Source organism: Parus major, chromosome Z (assembly GCF_001522545.3).
Source record: "Parus major isolate Abel chromosome Z, Parus_major1.1, whole genome shotgun sequence".
NCBI classification, from domain to species: Eukaryota; Metazoa; Chordata; class Aves; order Passeriformes; family Paridae; genus Parus; species Parus major.
The window spans coordinates 20693166-20711752 of NC_031799.1; the positions used below are offsets into that span (position 1 = coordinate 20693166).

General features: G+C 40.4%; 1 protein-coding gene across 4 annotated transcripts in view; it reads left to right on the forward strand.

Annotated features, from left to right (window-relative positions):
- Positions 1–1255: 1255 nt before the first annotated feature.
- Positions 1256–18587, forward strand: part of MAST4 (microtubule associated serine/threonine kinase family member 4) — a 279747-nt gene continuing 262415 nt past the window's right edge. For 3 of the 4 annotated variants that reach the window (XM_033520373.1, XM_015653494.2, XM_015653495.1), the window contains exon 1: positions 1256–1495. In XM_033520373.1, coding sequence (XP_033376264.1) covers positions 1271–1495 — 225 coding nt within the window. In that variant the 5' untranslated portion in view covers positions 1256–1270. The remainder of the gene's footprint in view (positions 1496–18587) is intronic. The other variant, XM_015653490.2, reaches the window with a different exon arrangement.

An 18587-nucleotide genomic window follows, 5' to 3' on the forward strand; every position in this document is an offset into this window, starting at 1 on the left:
TATCACTGTTTTTCCATCCAGTAACAATCTGATGACCTATATAGTAATAGTAATAGTAATAAATAGTAATAATAGTAGTAGATTTTTAAAAATTCATTTACTATCTGGGCATACTGGATAAATTGATCAAATTAGAAATCTGAAAAAGCAGAAGCATTCTGCTTCCTATTTTCATCAACTATGTACTGTGTTAATTAGAGCACATCAATAACTAGTCTGTGCTCACATTTCTCTTTCTGTGAAATGGAGAAGATAACCATTCTGTAGTGATGCTGTGGGACTTTCTTAATTACAAAAGCTCTTAGTCTGTTTTGATTTCACAATTGGATTAATCTGGGGTCCAGACATAATCAAATAAGGTCCTGGTATATACTTGTATATATTTGTATATAGTATTAGCACGTTAGATGAAGACTTACATTCTCGGGAAGGAAAGAAAGGAAATTTTTTTCAAAATAATACTTAAACAATATTAAAAATATTAACGACAGGATAATAATAACGACAGGATGACAGGGTTTAAAAGCCATTTAGGTCCTAGAAGATGGAAGAGTTGTCCAGGAAGAGCTGCAAAAGCTTTCACGTGCCTAACTTTTTGTCATGTGCTTTGGTTTCAATGACTGAAAGCTTGGTGACAAATCCCAATATCGATGACCGTTCCAAAGTCAAACACTCAAAGGGACTTTCGTTTGCTGCAAAATCATAACGAGGCGTCTGTAGCTTTCTGCAAAATGGTACGAAGACGGCAAATTTGCTGCCGTAAACTGCCGGTAGCTCCGTTTTAGAGGAAGCGAGGGGCGCAGAAAACCCTTACATAATGTAGAATAGCTGCTCTTACTTAAACCCGTGACATCGCCCGGGAGCGGAGCGTGGCTTGCTGTGCCCACGCCGAGTCGATCCCGTCAGATCGGGCTCTGGCGGACCCCGCTGCCCTCTCCGCACCGGGCGGCGGGACCTGATTGTCAGGGCACGGCCAGCCGCGGGACGTCGCGCTTTTCCCCCCTACCTCCTGCCTTCTTCCGCTGCGGGGAGCTGCCCCGGCCCCGCTACCTGCCGCCCTCCCGCCGCTCCGCGGTTCCGGGCCCGCCCCCCGCGCCACAGGCTCCGCCCGGCCCGGCCCGGCCCGCCCCGCCCGCCCGCAGGCGCCGCCCGCCGCCCGGAGCGCGGTGCCTGGCCCGGCCCGGCCCGGGAGCGCCGCTGCCGCTCCCGCGCTGCGCTCTGCGGGGCGGGGGAGCGTGGCTGCCGGCGGCGGGGCTCTGAGCCCCCGGCCATGGCGGAGAAAGTTTCGGCGGCGTCGGAGCGGGCGCGGGGCGCCGGCCACGTCGGCTCCTCTTGCTCCGGCTCCTCCTCCGGCTCGGAAACTCTCTCCGAGGAGGGAGAGCCCGGCGGCGGCGGGGCGGCGACGGCCCCCGGCGGGGCGACGGCTTTGCCGGAGCTGGCGATCCCCGGCGGGCGGGCAGAGGACGACGCCTCGCTGGAGGAGCGGGATGAGGAGGTGCGCGGGGCCGGGGCGGCGGCGGCTGCTTCTCCGCCCCTGCGCTCCGGGAGCCCCTGCGCGGCGCCGCCGTCCCGGGCTGCGAGGCGGAGGTGACCCCGCGGCGGGGAGCGGCTTCGTGCCCACCTGGGGACAGCCCCTTGGCGTCTGCTAAACCCGAGACGGTCTTCTTTCTGCTCTGCCGGCCATAGCCCTCTGGATGCCGATAATTGAGAGTTGGGGGTTTTTGTTTAGAGAGGGATTTTTTGTTTTAGGAAAGCTTGTTTGTGGTGTTTTCGGTTTTTTTAGGTCCCCCCTCCCCTCCCCCGAGCGTGTCACCTTTGGAAAGCGTTGCTCCAAAGCAAACTCTTGAATGCCAGAAGGAAGTGATGGGCAAGCCCCCACACTACAGTAATCTTCTGGTGAGAGCTTATGACAGGCTGTGGATCATGGAGGAGCTCTGTGGGTGATAGATCCATAGCGTGACACGCACATAGGCGCGTTGTTCCCTTTCCTCCCCTGATCTAGCTACATTACCTTCTAACGGCACTCTTAAGACAAAACAACCACCCCACAATGTTACAGTAAAACAAAATCCTTTTTGGGTCTTGAGATGGATTTTTAAAAATTATTTTATTTATTTCTTGTTGCATGATTCACACTCCTTAAATCTATTTCAAGCCACGACCCCAACCCAAGTGCATTTTTCTGACTGTTGGTTTACTTTGCTCCGGTGTATCATCTCTTGTGTGCCTTACTTACGGTCTTTTGTTGTGGTCAACTTTTTGCTTTGCTCTTAGATGGTGTTTCTTTATTCTGTGCCTTTATGCATCTGGATGTGCAAAGGTTTTTTGAGAAACCTTGCATTTTTACAGGAATATCTGTTAAGCTGGTTGAAGTTATTTTCAACTAGTTGAGCTGTGGTTGTCAGGAATGTTTCACTCTGCAGTAATGGCTTTTTATGTAGCTCCTGTTTTTCCTCTTTTCCCCTTGCATCCTGTTAAATTGATACAACTGTAGAACAGCACAATGAATTTTTTTTTCCTTAAATACTCAAACTCAGACCAGGTTCCTTGCTTCTTTCAACTGCATGAGACCCCAAATAGTGGAATGTATTTGCAAAAAAAATGCATTTATGATAGGAGTAGAATGAATGTGGATATATTCACATTTTTTTCAAAAAAACATATATAGATGTGAACTTGCTTTTTTCACTGAACTGAGTAGGATCTCCGTAGCTGCTGTTAGCATGGAGCACACTGCTAGTTGATTAAGATACCCTGCTTCTCGGCAGGAATGGTACATTGGGCTTGGGGCTATGCTTACCACAATTATGTGGTGTCTAGATGGTTTAGTGCTTAGTTGGTAAGCCTGCATAATACCGTGTAGAAATATACAAAGTCTGTCTGTTCAGTTAGCTGAACTCAGAGCTGCTGGCAGACTAGTGAATTTCTGGTAAAGGCTTGTTATTTCTGTGTGAGCTTTGGAGATAAATTACAAGCATCTTTTGAGTTGACAGTATAGAGAAGGTAAGCCCAAAAATAAACTCAACATTGCGATCATGGAATTTTGAAATTCTTTAAGGGCAATCCGATATCTCGCCTTCAGCTAGTAGTGCTAGAACATAGCAGCATAAACTCAAGTTAGTGTTGTGGGAGAGTTTGCTTAGAATATGCAGCCTTATTCTCTTCCCTTTATTCCCCCCAGCTAGATTCTTTTATTACCTGGGACTAGGCTTTTTTTTGTGCTTTGATTTTTCCCATCTTTCCATTTTGGTGTAGTCAGTGTTTGCAGCTTAATTTCTGCCTACCTGCAGAATCACCTGGAAAATCCACCTGTATAATACCTTTTTCTTTTTGTGCAAGGACACCACAGTGCATTAAAGTGTGGGGGTTAATTTAAAACTGAGAGAACATCTATTCAAATGGAAATCCCTAAGGACAGTGGAATAAAGCAAGCCTGAGGTCCAAGATGTACATACAGATGATTTCAGGCTTTCTTTATGTGGCATCTGCTGAAGGTATCCCATTGAGAAAAGTGCTTGAAGATACTGTTCACAATGACATCTTATTTAATTACTGTCAAATAATGAAAATTTTGATGTTTTCTGTGATTTTCTGTTACTGAGTTATTTTAGTTATATGGATCCCCAGTGTTTGATCCTGTGCTTGCAGGTTTCATTTCTCCTCTTGTCCTGTCCTTGTTCCCGTTGCCAACGTAGCAGAATTGAATCTGTTGTCACAGCTGTTCACTATCCTTCAGACAGCAGTGGAACAGATTGTCCTGCTACCTCTATTTCTACCTTAGTTGTCAGTAAATTCTTCTAAGTCATGACATAAAATTTCCAAATTAAATAAATGGATAGTTAGAAAACATGTAGATTTTCCCATACACATTACCATTTCATGTGGTATTTCAGTAGAACTATTTTTTCTTCTGTGATGTTGACAACTTGAACCTTGTCTGCTCCTGGATTTCTTTAGACTAAACAGGCCCACTATCTTTCATCTTCCCGTGTAGAATGTGTTTCCAGACATCTGATCATTTTCATTGCTGTCCTGTGTACTCATTCCAGCTGGTCACATCTGTCTTGAAGCACGATGTCAAAAAAACAGGATGTCATACTCAGATTTATACCTTGCCAGATCTGCTAGAACAGAGAGATTATTTCAGAGGTCTCTCAAGCACTGTTGTTTTTTACGTAGCCCAGATGGCTAATTTGTAGTTTGTGGTCCATTGTGAGTTTTATGTCTTTTCCTGAAGAATGATATGAACATTTCTACACTACAAAAAAGTGGTTCATCTCCCCATGTCAGCTTAATGCTGCTATCTAGAGTAGGTAAGCTTCTTTAATGTTCAGAAATTAGACTCTGGAACTGAAAGCATAATAACTTCTGAGCATCATGTCTGAAAGAGCTAAGTCCTGGAAGAAAACAGGGGAGGAAGAGATGGGAAGAGATGCTACATAACTTTTTTTTTTCCTTCTCTGTTTTCATTACTTCATCCTACAGTTGCATAAACTTCACTTAAAAAAAAAAAAAAACAAAAACCAAAATAACAAAACCCACAAAAAACCTGAAGAAAAACAATCTCTCATTTCACTTAAGCAAGAACAAATAATGGTTTACAAGATTACAGTCATCAGTTTCTGAAGTGTTTTTGATGTCTTACTTTGAGATCTTAGACACGTGAGAATTAAATAAGGGTTTAACACAAACATCTGAGAGGTGCTTTGCTTTTGGAACATATGTGCTGTGGATAGCAAGCATATAAACACAAATGAATTTAAGCAGTTTATTTGCCTGTGCTCTTCTGAGGTGAGTGGCTAACTGCTGACGACAGGCAGGATGGGATTGCACGGTGGAGGGCACTCAAGGAGAATACTGCATAGATAATGGATCACTGCATTTCCCAATGCCTTGTGGTTGTTTAGTTCTTTTAGTTTTTCCATATTCTCTTCAGAACTCTCTTTGCTGGAGTCTTTTCCAGACTATCAAGAGAGGAATTGAGGCTGGGCAACCGTATGTTTTCTGTTGTAATCTGTCTGCTTCTGCTCTCTTGAGTAGTTAGTCAGTACTGGACTGGCATTGTGGGAACAGGCATAAATGCAAGAAACCCCAGTATTTTCCTCATTTTCCTTTCTGCTGTGTTTTTGTCTTCTCTGCACTGGTTTTCCTTTTGGCAAAGATGTGACTGTGAGCAGGAAACATGGTTTATGAAATTTATAGATGCAAATGGTGCCAAGTGTCATTGCCTGCAGTAGTTTCTATCATTCAAAATGTTTTACAGTCTTTCAGCATAGGATATCCTTTTTTTGATGGTGGCTTTCAAATCTTAAGCAAGTGTTTTATAGGGGAGGTGAAAGCTCACTTGGTTTAACCTTGTTTCTTAAAAGAAGAATGAAGGCAAGATATGGATTCCTTTCTTACAGCAGTATTCTCAAGGATGTGAAGGTTAAATTGTGTGTCTTGTAGTTGTCTGTCTTTTCCATCACCTTTCTATAAACCTTGTCACAGTAACTACACATTGCTTGCCAAAGTAGAGTAACAAACCAGGAAGGATCAGAATTCTTTCAGAATTATACTTTGCCATGTAACACAGCTGTCTGAAATGTATCCAGAAGCTTCTGAACCTGCCAATGTCTTCTGAATTACTATAGGGATTTATCTTCATTATTATAGAGGCTTAAAAAAACCCTCTTAAAACCTAAATGAATGGTTATTCACAAAAAATAGGGGGAGGGAGGGAAATATGGTATTTTGTTCTCAAATAATTCCAGTTCTTGCTCTGTAATTTCAATGTTTGTCACTGAAGTGACTATATGAGTTTATAAGAATTAAGATGAGCAACATGACAAGATAATATTTCTCATGAAGTGTCCACTGAACTTTGAAGTTGATTGTTGACATTTTCTCCTACTATCTATTTAGTGTGCATTGTACATTAAAAAGATACCTCTGCACAGAGTGAGTACAAAACCTCTTTCCGTTGTGGCTAACTCTTCTCTTGAATCTGCCTTCTTGCTGTTCATGTTGCAATCTGTTGCAGCTTCATGAGGACTATATGGTGAGCATTAATTACTAGGAAGCTAAGATTTTGTCATTAGAGTATTCATAGCAAGGTGAGGAATGTGGTAAAGATGTATTGTGCTAGAAACTCTTTCACACGTTCATCTTTTAGCATATTCCCACTGGGAAGGTACAGTCCCTTCAGCGTTACAGATGGTGTACCAGATCTTCACCCCAACAAAACTGTGGTGCAGTTTGAGAGAGGGGTGGAAGTCAAAATACTTTAGGGTAAAAGAAGCAGAGTGTGAAGTGATGGCAATGTTTACATATGCATCTATGTGTAACGGAGGTGGTGATAGTTCTGGCAAGATGTCACTGTGACCTAGCTAGAAGTAGTGTTTTTGTTACCTCTTTCCCTTCCTGCTTCTCCTGCTGCAGAAGTAACCTGGGACATTAACAGACTGTGTGGGATATACCATAGATTTTTCCCTCTAATTGTTTCAGGCTTTCTTGTCTCTTAACAGTGATGGATCCTTCCCTGTTATAGCATACCTGAATGATAAAGCTAGCTAAAGATGAATAGCCTAATTGCTAGAGTGTGATCTTTAGTTAATGCTAGAGAATAGTAATGCCAACAAAAATGTATTCTTCTCAGGGTTAAAATTATTGTGGTGAGATGAGCAGCACTCATCTAGTCCAGAGCAGCTGCAAAACTGTTACTGTGTCATGTCAGTCAGGCATGGTAAACTTGTGAAAAGTTACCTATAAAGTGAAATGTTTTAGAATTTAAGTGAGTAGGGCTGTCTCGAGAGTCATGTAAAAGACTTAATTGGTTTGATTTTAGAATTAAAAAAATGTATGTTTGTCTACTACTTTAAATCTTTCCTGTGCAGGATAGGCCTTTAAAAGTGAGTGCTGCTACATACTCCTATAACTCAAGAAGTCTTCTGGGGCATGGAGAGACACATGGTTGAGGGCTGAATCTAGAATAGCCATGTGCTGCTGCTTGATGTTTGAGAATATCTGTATAGTAGTAATGTTTGCAGCTGTCTGGAACTTCTTCTCAAGAATCTGGTAGGTATAAATAAGGCTATAACCAGAACATCTATCTTTCTTCTCACTTGGAGTAAGTGAGAATTGAAGAAGCAGAATCATACATTGAGTTGCATATCTGATTTTTTTGTGCCAGAACTATTTATATACTTTAAATTCTTCTGGAAAGAGATGGGTGGACAACTGATAATTAATCTTCAAAATCTGAATGGTTTGCAAAAATGGTTGAGAAGCCCTTTTGCACCCTTTAGATTTTTCACACTGGTGGACATAGTCCTGAGTCTAATCTTCAGTATCCCTTAGTGTCTATAGGTCCAGCTGTGAAGCCCAATGTAAAGAAATGTCTGTTTTGAAAGCTGCAGCTCTGTGGAAGTAGTGCAGCCTGAGTCCAGTGTAGTCTGCTGCCTTTGACAGTGTGTTGGCTAGATATAAGCTGCTTTGAACTAAATGTTCGTAAACAAGGTGTGTTACGCTTGTACTATGAGGAAGCTCTGTACGATGGGGCTGCTTTGCTAGCAGTAACAGCTTGTGTAAAGTTGAGCTGGTAGAAGGGAATAAGAGAGTCCAAAGTCTTGAGGCATAAAATAAAAGCATGGCCAGGCACAGTGTAAATGAGGAATTTTTGAGCTAGGAAGCTTGCAGCTAGCTAGCCTTCTTCTGCAACAATTTGTGCAATGGGGTAGCTTGTCTCTTGGTTTTGTCATAAATTATATGCTCTGTCCCCCATTCTCAAAGCACAACTGTACTTAAAGACTGTAGTACTGAGGCAATAATACATCTCAAATACTTGGTTTCTGATACTACTGTTTTTGTTACTACCTAGAGCTGGCAAACAGTAACTAGCAATGCTTTTCTGTACAAGGCATAAAAAAAATATTTACCCTTCCTTTAGAGCAAAAATCTGAAATGCAGAATTGGGAAATTTAGGAAGAAGGGGCACAAAGATTCTGAAAATAATAGTAATGAGAAATGAGTCCCCAGAGTTTTCTATTGAATCTTCCTTCAGTAAAATTGCTCTGACACCAAGCTGGAGGTTTTCTCTTATATCCATTATGACAGAGCATATGCCTTCTTAATAAGAACTTCAGTAATGCAGGGTCTGCCTGTTCTACTGGGTTGGGACCTGAACTGCTCAGGCATTGTCTTTAGAGAAATACCAGTCTTAGCAGCTTGTTTAACAGGGAAAGAGCAAGGGAGGAAGAAAATTTTTGTTTTGTTGCTAGTTTTGTTTTTGGTTGTTTTTTTGTTGTGCACAGCAGTGTTCTAGCTTATGTTGGGAGCTTCTTAATGTTACAGTATCACCAGCAGTACTGTGCTGTTGCTAAGCTCCTTTAAAAACAGTGATGTGGGCTTGAAATACTCTGCAGTCTAAAACACAAAAGGTCCTACTGCCCAATTTAATAATTTGTCGCTTCAGCCTTCATATTTGTCAGGTTTTTTTCAGTTCTTCTCTTGCAGCTGTGGCTTTTAAAATTATGTTTGAAACTTTATAATAGTTGAGTGGTATTGGGTTTTAAGCTATATGACTTGTGGGAGACTGGTGCCTAAAGTCATAAAATGCTGGTAGCTCTTATTTTGTGATAAAGTGGAAGCAAAAAATTGAGGACAAGCTAGCTGAAAAGGTGAGAAACATAGGGTGTGGTGGCAAATGAGCTGTGCTTTGAAATCAAGCCAGGAACCTATTTTAGCTTTTGGTTTACTGAGCTAAGTAAGGTTGTTTGTTTGTTTTTTTTCCTACCAGAAAGGGGTGTCCTCATCAAACTTTCAATCTAAAAGACCTGTCTGGCTCTAGCCAAGGAACAGTGGGATGAATGCCTTGCCCTCCTGTACAAATGTAACTAAGCTGATGAACTTGCACTGTTCAGAAGTGAGCTACAAGTACCTCAAGGGTTAAAACATAAATACACAGCAGTATAAACAGCCTGATTGCCCTTGCCACAGGATTCTTTACTGAGCAACTTAAATTTCAGGCGGGAACCAGGGATTAATTTTTTCTTAACAGATAACATACATAGTCTTGAACTAGAAAAAGAGAAATTTTTTTTTTTTTGCCTTTCTGATCAAACAGCTCTGGAAGTGGCTTTCAGGAGAAGCAAAAAATAACCCATCCACAAAAGAAGCTACGAGAAACCTGTTCCAGAATTTCTGTGTGTGAAAGTAATTGATTTTAGGATGGGAGCTTCCATAGCCAAGAGAGATTCACTGTTGCCTGACAGAGAAGCTTCTGTATTAGATACATTTTGCAGAGTTTTATTTAAACAACTGTGTTTATCTCAATATATCCTTTTAATAATAATACAGTAATTTAATATTATACAACAATTTAATATTAATATATTCTTAATTTTTCAGGGGCGGTGCTTCTCTACCAAGTCTGTTGTGAGGCCACGCTGCCATGCTGGTGGGACTGTATAATTAATTGCACTTGGATTATTAATGATTCCATTGTTTTTAATAGCTTTGCAGTCCTGAGGAAGAGAGCTGTAGGTGAATGAAGCAGATGAGCTGCTGCACTAAACTGCTAATTTGATTTTCATTGTTACCTCAGGAAACTTTCACTAGAACATAATAACGCTGTAGCTATGGCTCAGTGGGTGCTTTCATTGTAAACCTGTTATTCGGGCCATATAACAAAAATGCCTCAGATGACTTTCATACTGTGTTTTTGGTTTTGTGCCCAGTACATGGCAGGGAAGGGCAGAGCGAATTGTACCTAATGTATTTTTTTCCAGGCTAGCTAGCAGAATTGATTGTTTACCAAAGGTCACAGGGAAATCCTTAAGCTCAACTGGGTCTTCATAGCTTTAATGTAAAGCTTCTGAGTGAGTTTTTACTTGTTATCAGGACTTTCTTCCCCCTTTCCATTTGTTCAGATATTGCTCATGTTAACACATTACCCAATGGGAGGACACACTCCAAAGGTGAAGATGTTAATCCACTGATTTCCTTGGAACAGCTCTGCAGCAAGCAGAGTACTGCACTTTGAATTGGCTGTATGTACATTCAAAAAATGTAGTTCTAAGTTACAGCTGAAGCAGCAAGGAGATGACCTTGGGCATATCACTTATTTGCCATTGCAAAGCAGTGACCGTCATTGTCTTGCTTGAGTTTCTTTTAGTTCGTGAGTTTACTGAACCACAAACCATGTATTGGAGTTATGGTGTGGATTCAGGGTTGCTGAGTTCTGCTGAGAGGATGTAAACATACTGAGTATGTGTTAAGGTAGTTGTGTGGAGCAGCAAAAGATGTGTTGATGTAGTAGTTAGGGACCAGTTTAGTGGTGCACTTGGCAGACTGGGTTAGTGGCCTTGATGATCCTTTCCAACTTCAGTGATTCTAAGGTTCTAGGAAAGAAATCATGAATTAGAGAATATTCCTACTGTTTATAATAGTATCACTGGGCTGAGTATTATCTTCCCTCCTGGCAACTGTTTCTGTGGTCTCCCCTGGTTTGCTTCCACCCAAACTCAGCCTGCATATTTTTAAGTTCTTGTCAGAGGTAATAACTAGTGGCTGAAAACTGAGGCAGCTGAAACTTGGAGGGTTACATTCAGACAGCAGTGGTCCTACAGTTAGAACAAAGATTTTAGAGGAGGAGGCGAGAGATTCAGTTAAGTGATAATGAGGTACACTAGGGGAAAACATTCTCCATGGCATTCAATAATTTTTATGCTTCTGATAATATTAGCATTATGTTAGAAGGACCATTGGACACTAATTGAAGGAAAAAAATACGTTAAAAATACTTAAAAACCTAAAGCCATACTATCAGGCACTTCAGGTGTAAGCTTATTTGAGGGTGAAGAAAAGCATATCTGAACTTGGGTATATTGGTAACCACTGAAAGGAGGGAGCTGCAAGTCCTGGTGTTACAGTCTGCATTACCTCACCTACATGCTGCCCAAGAGAGCAGCTGTGCCAGAAACTGGCATTATACCTTGTGCATAACAAAGGAATAGCTTCACACTTGCACATGCCCATCTAACTTACAAGCAGGTGGAAACAGGTTTTATAGCAGTGTCAGCTAAAGCACTTTCATTCCAGGTGTACTTTCCCAATAAGACACTCATAAGTAGTATGTTGTTTTGACATTAAATTAGGAAAAAGTAAATTGCAGAAACTGCAGATGACAAATGTAGATATATTGTTATAGATCTGTCAGTGAAAAACAAAGACAGAATTGGAATTAGCAAACTGAACATCTCTGAGGACCTGGGCTTTACTCCAGGGCAGTTTGGGAATGTTTTTCAAAGTATACATGTGCTAGTATCTCACCTATATATCGTTGCAGTTATTGAAATCTTCTTGCTGCTGTTATTAAAAACCAACTATTTTAATGCTCATGATCTTCTGATTAAATTAATGTCTTTCTTTTTATTCTTTCCTTTTTGGAAGTTTGTTGGTTGTGTTGCAGAAAAGTTGTTTTGACATTAAAACTTCATGTGTACAGCTTCTGGAAAAAGGATCCTACAGTTGTTTTACATGAAGATAGACTTTCTGCAGAAATCTTGTTCCTGTAAAACAAATGGGGAAACAGAACTGTACCTACCTAAGCAAGTACCACAAAGTAAGGGTAATGGGTTTGTGCTGTGAAATGTTGTTGAGGGCAGTACACATTGTATGTGTTTTAGGGAAATGACTTCAGATCAACACTAGTCTGATCTCATGCATTGCCAGTTGTACAGGAGCTTAGGTATGATTCCGGGTTTATTAAAGGGCAGTAGGATCCTTGCTGATTTGGGTATTGATGGTGCTGCCCCCAGATCAGCTACCTAAAGTTTGTGGTTGATCCCTGGCCAGGTTTTTCTAGTAAGTGTTGAGCTTTAGGCAGCAGTTGATGCATGAACTGTTTTTACTGGATAAGCTTAAGCTTAGTGTGTCTGCAAGAGCTGTAGTTGCAGCATCAGTGATACTGTAAACACAGTCATTTCAGTTGAAATTTCTAACTGGGTGTGGTGCTTTTCATTAGTCATGAATCCCTGTCTTCATTGGCTTTTGTTGAGGTAATGTGCTTTCATGAGAGAATTAATAGGTGGTTAGTGTGTCAGTCCTCACTGTTTAGGTTTGAATTTGGTAATCCACCTCCAAGAAGTCTTGACCATCTGAAGCTGTTTTTTCCATCTGCCTTAATTTTTTTGAAGAGGAACTTTCTTCCTATGTGTCTTTGGCAGTGTCTTCCCCATGATTAGGTATAGTTGGTTTTAAATAGATTTGCCTGTTTCCTAGGAGACAAAGCAATACACTCTACATGATTTTAATCCTTAAAGAGGTTATACATACATAAACAAACACAGAAAAGTACGTAGCATTCCCTATAGTTTAACTGGTATGGACGAACAGAATGACTTGATCTGTTTTCATTTCTGATGGTACTGCTAACCAGTACCATCAGAAATGAAAACACAGTTTGGTTTTGTTAACTGTGCAATGTCTCCATTTATTTGGACAGACCAAATCAAGCTAGTCAAGCTGCTTCAAAAAACCTTTTGGCAAAAGACATTTTCATAGCGAAAGATTGGTGTTTCCTCTAGATATAAAACTAAAGCCAAAGATTTAAGAACTCCCCTAAAACCACCCAGTTTTAATACATGTGTGTAGGAGACAGGTGGTCCTCAGTGGATTAATGATATTTACATACTTGATATAGAAATCTTCATACTTTCTTTACTAGTAGAGAGTGTATATTGACAAACATTGTATATAAAAATGTATGGTATGGCTGCATTGATTTCCTTTAGTGTTTGGACAGTTACGACTGTTTTCTTGCTGCAAAATTTCTATAAACATAATTATATACTTTAAAGATCTGAATAATATGAGCAAAAATATGTGTGTGGAAATTGACTTTGAAGGGTTTTTCTTCCTACAGATGTAGCAGTTAAAATAATTCTGGTGTCTGCATTTGCAGGAGACATAGAAGGCAGCCTTCTGAAGTGCTTTGAGTGGTGTAGTATACATTGGTGAAAGCTTCAGCACAGCTCCTAAGTGCTTGGACTTGCAGCACATCATTATACGTGACTAACCCCTGAAGCACTTGGAGAGCTTTTATAATAAGACTTCATCAAAAATGTCATTGTCTTGTTTACTTTATTGTACTCATCATGCATGCTCAGGTGTTCTTCCATGTTGGCTTTTAAGTCAAGTATTTTTTGTGGTTGTGGGCACGAAATAAAAGGTCATGTAAAATATCATGGGGCAGACTCAGTGTTGGATGAAGGCAACAAAGGTGAGTTGAGCCTTCATTGTTTGGCTCTCAGTTACACATAGATGTAATGGTGCTAATTTTGAGGCTTTTTAGTATCTGGCTGAAATTGTCAAAAGGACTCAAGGGCTCTTTTTCTCTCCGCTTTCCTGTCCTGTGCTATTAGTGACTGAAGGGTGTCTTTGCAGAGTTTGGTGTTGATGGCTGCAGACCCAGTTTGCTGGGAATGCCTATAAAGAAAAGTAAAAATCTCTTTTGCCTGGCAAAATGGTGAGCTGTCTGCCTTCCTTGGCTCTCTAAATCTGGAATACAGCTTTGGGGTTCATGAGCCCCTGTGTAAATCCATTATGTTCGGTGAGTTTCAGTGTCTTTTCTCAGAAAGTCCTCTTCAGGTGCTTTCCAAACTGCAGATGTACTGGGCACAGGTAGCCAGGTGCTGGCAGTGGAAGGCTGCAGGAGTGTCCTCTGAGGAGCCAGGCAAAAGTGTGAGGATGGAGTGGCAGAGCGGAATTATGTAGTGACTCTAGCACCCATTCCCAATCCCCTTCACTGCTTGTGAGGAAAGAGGTAGAGAAGTTGGAAAGGAAGAAGTGAAGTTGAGCTCTGAAAGAGCTTTTAATTAGTCTTTGTTTCTCATTAGCTGATTAATTTCCCCTGGGCCGAACCTGTTTTGCCTATCATAGTAATGGGCAAGAGATTTCTGTTTATGTCTTGAGTTATGAACTACTCCATCTTATTTTCTCCCTTGTGCTTTCTGAGAAGGAGAGTGAGAGAGTGGCTGGATGAGTTGGCTAGCCTGTGAAGGCCTTCATAGTCTGTTGCTTATGTGTATAGTGCATTTTAAAAGCTTTCTAAAAGTTTGAAAAGTGTTGTTACATACATCTAGGTAGGGGTAACTCCATGAACTTTCAGCTGACGCGGGCTGGCAGCTGACATCTGCTCAGTTTACAAGTAGATTTTTTTTTTCCTTTCCTGAATACAAGGTTTTACAGTTGAATGCATTTAATACTTCAGAAATCACGTTTGGAAACTGATGCTGGGCTCTTGGTTTCTCAGTTGGAAACTTATTTATCTCTAATGTACCTGGTGATCTGGCCATGTAATATTGTCCAAAATTAATTAAAAGTTGTAGTAATATTTGCATATCTTATGAATAATAAAGTAGAAACAAGGTGATGTCTTGTCTGAAGAGCAGTTGGAAGTGGCCATTGATGTTAGTTTCCAAATGGAACCAGTGCTGCCGACAAAGTTGTGTTATTGTTACTGTGTGTTAATATTTTATTTCCAATAGATACGCACTCGTATCACTGCTTCTTTAAGGAAGAGTTGTGCCTTATTTCTTTACGCAACAGCATTTTTAGAACATCATTTAGGCTACGTGTAAAGTGTTTCTCTAGTTTCTCTACCCACAAAGTCCCTGAATGTGTATAGGGAGGCGAGTACTGCTGTAGGCTGAGCTCTGTAGAGCTGACCATAGGTAGGTTCAGGTATGGAACTTGAACAGCTATCCCTGTAGCATTACAATGTATGTCTTCCAGTTGTCATCATGTAAGAAGAAAACTGTCATTTGAAACATTAGCTAAGTGTAAAGATTAATCCTGATACTGATTTCATAATACAGAGTGTTATATTTATGGGTTTGTTGTGTGAAACGGTAAGACTGTTCAATGATTTTTATTTTTTTTTAGGGAGAATATAAAATAATACTATGGATAAGGTAGAATACTTAAATGAGATCTTGAAAAAATTGGTTATCCTTCACAATCTCCCAGTTACTACCGCTGCCTCACTAGTGCCTGTTGGTTCATTAGGTAAAAGTGTAACTTCCTGTTCTTCTACAAGGGGACAAGATTACATAGTAAATTAGGTCAGTTGGGAGGTCTTTTAAAAATCAAACTACTATTTGTAGTTTTTATGTAAACAAATTTTGCAATTTTTTATTTCAACAAATGTTTGTAAAAATGTGTTAAATTTGTCAGAGGTGGATATTATAAGTATCTTAAGAGTAGGAGTATGTGACAGGGGAACACAGTATTAATTAAAACTTTTTTTTACAGTAATTTTAGTTTTATGAAGAAAGATTGCCAAGAAAATGCCTTTAGTGTGGCAAAAGCTGAAGTTTTACCTGTTCTGAAGCTGTTCATTGGTCATTTTATTGTCAAGGGTTTAAAACCTTTTCTTCATCTTAAATCAGTCAGCCTCTTTAATTAATATTTGTTTATGAGTTTAAGATTTGAGCTGCATGGAGGCCGGAACTGTGCTGCAGTTTTATACAGAAGATTGAGACTGCTGTAACTAATTGGGTTAAGGTATTCTGTTCTCTCAACAGGTGTGCCCTTAGGAAAGGTACAAGAAAGCCATCTCCTTTTCCATTGTTCTCTTGGTTATAAATTGCCTTTCTGCAGGAGGGCAAGGGCAGAAAGAATGTTGTAGTGGTAAGTTAAGGAACAGGCAGTGCAGGACTAGCACTGAGGTTATCTCTGGTGGTGTGCAGCACACTGGCCTGAGGTTGTCCAGTTTGATGGCTTAAATCTACTTTTATGTGGTGTGATGAATATATGTGGCCATGCACCTGAAGTTGTGATTTGCTACCTTCATTTTGTTACTCTGTGCCCAGCTTCAGCCTCAAGCACTTTCTGGCATGTCTTATATATCAGCTGTATTATAGCCCTGGTACAGGTTTAAAATTGTACAGAATTGGTTTTGTAGACATGGCTTTTTTTCTTCCCTTTATTTTCAGTTTGTTTTCTCCACACTAGTTGCTGCTCCTTTTATTTTCATTGGGCCACCAATGCCTGTTTTTTTAGAAGAATTATGTGAACTATTTTGTAAGCAGTAGAATTATTTTAATGAGGCTTCAGTTGCAGAGATGTGTGTGTTCAGTTGGATGCTGAAGTTGGTTGCCTTTCTTCCAAAGATAATTGTACAGGTGAACAGTTTTCAGAAATAAAGCAAGGTGTAGCATGACTACTTAAAAGCAAAGAGGAAAAAGAATAGTTGGCTTATTTGCACAGACCTAATTTAATGATTTCCATGAACACGGCTAGTTTATCTGTGATGTCAGTAGGAAGTTCTTACATACATATCCAGAAAGTAGATCTTTGAGGGGAAGAAACGCTGATACTAGCAGACATTTTGCTTTGAAACTCTTTAGAGCTGTGAATCTGTGTATTTGTATGAGCAACCTGCAAAAAAAGTGAATCATGGGAATCTGATAAGGGTTGTGGATTTAGCTTTTTTGGGGGCCGTCTGTTTTCAGGGGTTCCTGGATTAATTTTTGGAGCTATCTTTTGTACAGTGTGATTACTTTCCAGGATGTAGATTAGCAGATCACTTCTGTATTAGTCATTTCATCTGCTGAAGAGCTGCCATGATCATACAAGTCTTTTCATTGAGGCATTATGTTTCTACTGAGACCTTGCTCTTTCTCCTTTAGTCTCACAGTCTGAACCAAAACAATTTCTCTGTTCTGCCTAGCAGTGGTTTTGTGGTGTGTAGACCAAGGAGGAATATATTTATTTTCTATATTCATTGTTCTGGAAGAGAATGATGAATTTTGAATGCAAATCAGTCAAGTTTTAGTTCCATGTAACAATACAGATAATGAAATCCCCGTGCTGTTTTTCCCTCTGACTACTAATGTCCAATGTGTTCCTATGTACTAATGTCTAAGTGGAACATCCACATATTTCATCATACCAGTAACTTTCTTGATTTGTAAGGATAAATTGTTATTGAAAGTAAGGACAATATAGGAAAAAATTCGTTCACTAAAAACCCACTGCGGGAATGATATTATGCTGGCTCTAAATAGTGACATTATTGGGCTACTCCTTCAAGAACCTGCTGAAGTAACCTTTGCTTCTTCTGAGCATCAATACTCTGGTATAGCTGCTCTTTTGCGTTTCAGTTACTGGAAGGCTATTTACTATTGTCACTGGTTTTTGACTGCAGTAAGTAAAGGGGGAAAGATCTTTCCATTTTTTGTGACTTAACTACTGGAATTCCCAAAATTCTCTTGTAAGGATTATTGACCAGACATTTGTGCAATGGCCTCAAGACTTGAAGAAGAAAGGGGAAAGCTGTTTGCACAGTTTTATCTGTTCAAACTGGTTTTAGGTGAGGACACACTTTGGTTATTTGAGATATTGGGAGTCTGTCAAGCCAACAGCTGAGCTGAAGATTTTTCCAGGAGCTTCTCTTTTGCATTGCAAAGAGAATACCTAAAAAAGAAGCAGAAGGAGAGAGACTGCTTATAAATTTTCTGAGCTCTCAGATTGATTATGTTGCCAAATTTAGTCTCACTATTTGAGAAAATATGTTGATGTCCATTGTCTAAGCTTTTGCTGTTTTTCCTTGTATTTCTGGTCTTTGCTGTGCCTGAACACATTACCCTTCTTTTTCAGCTGTATTTATTCAGTATCCTTAGGTTAAGACTTCACCAGTATGTATGTCACCTGGGTTTTGGATGGTGGCACTTGTTTTTCCCTCCTTCCTTTAAGGGAAGTTTACTGCTATGTTAATACCTGCCATGGGAGGACAGCCCCCACCTCACTTACTGTCAGCAATAAAGACCCTTCATCAACCCACTGAGGGTCAATGTCCTTCTCTCCACTGCCCCCTAAGTTGGTTAGATTTATTACCAGAAGAAAGCTATGGGCTTGGACCATACTGATCACTCCACCACATCCAAGGGATCCTGTCTGCAGTGCCAGTAAAATGTTACAACTCACAGCTGAAGGTGAAGGTAACCCAGGTTCTTGTCTATTGATCCGTTGGGGTAGATTAGAGTAAAATGACACTAAATGATCAGTGTTTGTAAATATGCATTTGTAGGGTTTATTATAGAGCAGTTTGATTGCAGAAGAAAACATATATGTAGCCATTTTATTATTTATAGTAATATACCAACATGAAAGCATTACAGCATGAACTACAGTATGAAAGCACAACATCACCCAAAGATACGGACAAGAGAAGAGAAGGGAAGAGATAAAGGACAAGATGAAGATACCACCACCTGGAGGCCCTGTGCTGAGGCTTGGTTACTGCAGAGTACTCTTGATTACTTTAAGTCTGATTGGTCGAAGTGGTGGTCACAGACAAGATCAATCAGTTGGTGGCTGAAGTCCTGAAGAAGTGTTGGGGAAAAATAATCCCTATGAAAATCCCTGGGACATAAAATATATTTGGTTTGTTTTCACTCAGGTTTAGGTGGGAATGCTTCAGTATCTCCCCTGGGGCAGGAGCTTCACACTGGATAATGTAGTATTGTGGACCATGGGGCACCTTAGGAGTCCTTGACACCTCCTACGACAACACAGCTGCCTATCACACCAGTGTGGTGTAT